The 5000-nt window shown below is 42.6% G+C and overlaps 1 protein-coding gene across 1 annotated transcript in view; it reads right to left on the bottom strand.

The window, feature by feature from the left end:
• LOC116034480 (acetyl-coenzyme A synthetase 2-like, mitochondrial) overlaps window positions 1-5000 on the bottom strand; it is a 575508-nt gene that overhangs the window by 550254 nt on the left and 20254 nt on the right. The window contains exon 9 of the mRNA XM_035992032.1: window positions 2249-2341. Coding sequence (XP_035847925.1) covers window positions 2249-2341 — 93 coding nt within the window. The remainder of the gene's footprint in view (window positions 1-2248; window positions 2342-5000) is intronic.

Raw genomic sequence — 5000 nt, 5'->3', positions numbered from 1 at the left:
AAACACACACAGACTCATGCACGCACAAAGAGTCACGGACACATGCACAATCACACACAGACACACACACACTCTGTCAGTGATCCTGGGGTGTAAGTGTGTCGAGGATTTGATCTTAATTCATTTTCTGCAGAGCTGCAGATGTTCTGCTGCTAATCGTTTCAATTAGTATCAAAGAGAGACTCAGACGGACTTACAGACACAAACAACCTGACAAACACCACTCTGAGACCCACACACACACACACACACACACACACACACACACACACACACACACACACACACACACACACACACACACACAGACACACACACACACACAGACACACACACACACACACACAGACAGACACACACACACACACACACACACACACACACACACACACACACACACACACACACACACACACACAGACACACACACACACACAGACACAGACACAGACACACACACACACACAGACACACACACACACACACACACACACACAGACAGACAGACACACACACACACACACACACACACACACACACACAGACACACTCCTGTTGTCCTCATGTCAAATTTGACCCATTTTCAAAAAGTCTCTATATCAAAAATGTGGGTTTCTTTCAACAAATTGTCCAAAAAAAATAACGTGGATTGTTCCGTAAAACGTTCTTTACTTTCTACTTTCAATTAATTTGGGTATTTTATTAGATTTTATAGCATATCAAACATAGATAGAAGGTTGAAAAAAGTCAAAGAAAGCTTCAAAAACTTGATTAAAAAATAAAATAAAAAATAAAATAAACTCAAATCGACAAAGGCGTCATAAAAAAGTGACAAAAAAGCCGCAAAAGTGAAAAAAACAAGGTTTTCATTTTTGACGCAGAATGACAAAAATCTGCGTGTTCGACGGGAAGACAACAGGCCGGTTAATGAACGTGGATATGTCCACTGAAGATGGCTGAAGATGCAGCTGTATGTCAGAGATTATTCATGTCTATAAATGTAACATTAAAAAATACCAGAGGAGGAAACCAGAGCGGGTCTCACATCCCTGTTGGTCAGTTTAAAACAGGGCTGGACCTTTTCTAACCTGACTCCAGATGGATTGCTCAGCATATCCATCTGGGAACTTTCCGTTGGAGAACTTTTGGGAAGGGGCGAAAATCCTGGTTAGCTGATTGGATAAACCATCTGTCTATCGCCACCTACAGTCATGTGAACAAATTAGGACACCCATGCTAAATGTAAAAAAATCATCTTTTGGAAATTGATCTTAATGCCTTAATTAAAAAAATTAGGAAAAATCCAACCTTTAAGGACACCAATTTTCTTTGTGAATGAATAATGTATCATAAATAAATAAATGTTCTTCCTTAAAATACAGGGTGCATAAGTCAGTACACCCCTATGTTAAATTCCCATAGAGGCAGGCAGACTTTTATTTTGAAAGGCCAGTTATTTCATGGATCCAGGATACTATGCATCCTGATAAAGTTCCCTTGGTCCCCACATCATCACATACCCTTCACCATACCCCACATCATCACATACCCTTCACCATACCCCACATCATCACATACCCTTCACCATACCCCACATCATCACATACCCTTCACCATACCCCCACATCATCACATACCCTTCACCATACCCCCGCATCATCACATACCCTTCACCATACCCCCACATCATCACATACCCTTCACCATACCCCACATCATCAATACCCTTCACCATACCCCCACATCATCACATACCCTTCACCATACCCCACATCATCACATACCCTTCACCATACCCCCACATCATCACATACCCTTCACCATACCCCACATCATCACATACCCTTCACCATACCCCCACATCATCAAATACCCTTCACCATACCCCACATCATCACATACCCTTCACCATACCCCACATCATCACATACCCTTCACCATATCTAGAGATTAACATGGTTTTATGTCAGTTAGCCTAATAGCTGGTTTGATTTGCATTGAGAGATGATTTTATGGAAAGTACCCCATGCCAATCTCTAGGTATGGTGAAGGGTATGTGATGATGTGGGGGTATTTTAATTCCAAAGGCCAAGGGAGTGTGTGTCTGTGTGTGTGTGTGTGTGTGTGTGTGTGTGTGTGTGTGTGTGTCTGTCAATCACTGAACAAATATTTATAAATCCAGAGAATTTAATTGGTCTGCCTTTGTGTAAATGTGTATATAATATTAAATATGATGTAAATGTCTCACCTGTCTGCCACCAGGTGTCCACTAGAGGACAGCGTCCGTCTCCGACCACGCTGTGGAACCAGTGCCAAGCCTCGTGGTTAATGGGCTCTCCCACTACACACACACACACACACACACACACACACACACACACACACACACACACACACACACACAGAGAGACACAGACACACACACACACACACACACAGAGAGACACACAGACACACACACACACACACACACACACACACAGAGACACACAGACACACACATACACACACACACACACACACACAGAAAGAGAGAGAGAGACACACACACACACACACACACACACACACAGAAAGAGAGAGAGAGACACACACACACACACACACACACACAGAAAGAGAGAGAGAGACACACACACACACACACACACAGAAAGAGAGAGAGAGAGAGAGACACACACACACACACACACACACACACACAGAGAGAGACACACACACACACACACACACACACACACACACACACACACACACACACACACACACACACACACACACACACACACACACACACACAGAGACACACACACACACACACACACACACACACAGAGACACACACACACACACACACACACACACACACACACACACACACACACACACAGACACATACACCCACACACACACACACACACACACACACACAGAGACAAACACACACACACACACGCAAGCAAAAAATAAGAGAATAAAATAGAATAAAACAATGTATTAGTAAAACAGACTAAAATGCAAAAAAAAACATGAAATAAACTACAGTTCAACTGAAAGCCATCATATCAAAGTGTGTGGGGGGGGGGGCTGGGTGTCCTCCCCCAGGGCTATCTGGAACATCACAGATTTCCTTTTCTGCATTCTGATACACTTTAATGCACCATTTTATGGTGGTAATACCTTTATTTATGTATCAGAAAGTAAAATACAGATGACTTTCCAAATATATCAAAAATATAATGGAATATAAAAGTCTCTCTGCGTGTTCGGCCGTGTTAGTGTTGTGGTTTTGGACATTTCTGTTACCTGTTTCCTGTTTTTGTATATTTATTCTGTATTTTTCTGTTCCCTGTCTTGTAAATGTATCCTGTGTTGTGTATTGTGGTCTGTGTATATTTTGTTGTGCATTTCCCTGTTTATGTTCTGTTTCCTGTTTTATTTTGATAGTCTGTTTCCTGTCTTGTCACGTCTAGTTTTACGTCCCTTGTTTTCCCGCCTGTGTGATTGTCTGATGTGCTCCACCTGTTCCCCAGCCCTGCTGTCACCTGTCCTGTGTCTTCCCGTTACCTAGTTTACTTAACCTCTGTGTTCCCTTTGTCTGGTGTCAGATTGTTCTGCATCCGTTGGCGTCCGTTTGTGTCCGTGTCCTGTCAGTATGTTAGAGCCTGGTGCCTTTGTTATGTATTCTTCCCTGCGTTATTTTGTGAGTTTTTCCTTGTGAGTTTTTTTCCTGTGGTTTTTCCAGCCTCTGTGCTGTGTTTTTTGTAGGGCTGTCAAAATAATGCGTTAATTTCGATTAATTAATCTGAGAAAAAATAACGCGTTAAAAAAAATAATGCAGATTAACGCAGATTAACCCATTCCATATTGACATTTGACCCGGAGCCGTTCTAGCCTCCATTGGACTGTAAAATGAAGGAGGGAGACGAGAATGTGCTGCCTGGATCATTAACTGGAACATTTACTTGTAAAAATCTTCTTCCTGCCAACCCTGGCTACCGAAATCTGGAGCCACTGATATGTCTGCTCTTCTCTCTGGTGCTCTGAAGACGATACAGGAAACACAAACACCGCTGCATGTGACGCTAGTTAACACTATACTCAACAGCAGCTAACGTTAGCCTACCGCTAGCTAGTTAACACTATACTCGACAGCAGCTAACGTTAGCCTACCGCTAGCTAGTTAACGCTATACTCCACAGCAGCTAACGTTAGCCTACCGCTAGCTAGTTAACGCTATACTCGACAGCAGCTAACATTAGCCTACCGCTAGCTAGTTAACGCTATACTCGACAGCAGCTAACGTTAGCCTACCGCTAGCTAGTTAACGCTATACTGGACAGCAGCTAACGTTAGCCTACCGCTAGCTAGTTAACGCTATACTGGACAGCAGCTAACGTTAGCCTACCGCTAGCTAGTTAACGCTATACTCGACAGCAGCTAACGTTAGCCTACCGCTAGCTAGTTAACGCTATACTCGACAGCAGCTAACGTTAGCCTACCGCTAGCTAGTTAACGCTATACTCGACAGCAGCTAACGTTAGCCTACCGCTAGCTAGTTAACGCTATACTCGACAGCAGCTAACGTTAGCCTACCGCTAGCTAGTAGTTGGATTAAAAACGGTTACAATGCTGACAGCTAACGGTAAACGGTGTAAAGTTTGACTGTGTTTTAGCCGTCGGAAAAACAACACAGACGGTGCGTTCAATGAAACTGGTAAACTACAGCCTCGTGGTGCATTTGAAGTTATTGTAAATGTCCTTTTCCCATCTGGTGGTTGTTTTTGTCGTTCAACAGCAATTTACTAGTGAAATAAGTTATTGTTATACATTATTATTAAATCATTTAATTTTGACCATATGGCCTTAGCAATAAACAAGCTGTTCTTTAAAGTGCCCATATTATGAAAAAATCCCTTTTTCTGGGATTTGGGGTGTTATGTTGTGTCTCTGGTGCTTCCACACACATACAAACTTTGATAAAAATCCATCCATGGTGT

The sequence above is a fragment of the Sander lucioperca genome, chromosome 15, assembly GCF_008315115.2.
Source record: "Sander lucioperca isolate FBNREF2018 chromosome 15, SLUC_FBN_1.2, whole genome shotgun sequence".
NCBI lineage: Eukaryota > Metazoa > Chordata > Actinopteri > Perciformes > Percidae > Sander > Sander lucioperca.
This window is presented reverse-complemented; position numbering and strand designations above follow the sequence as displayed.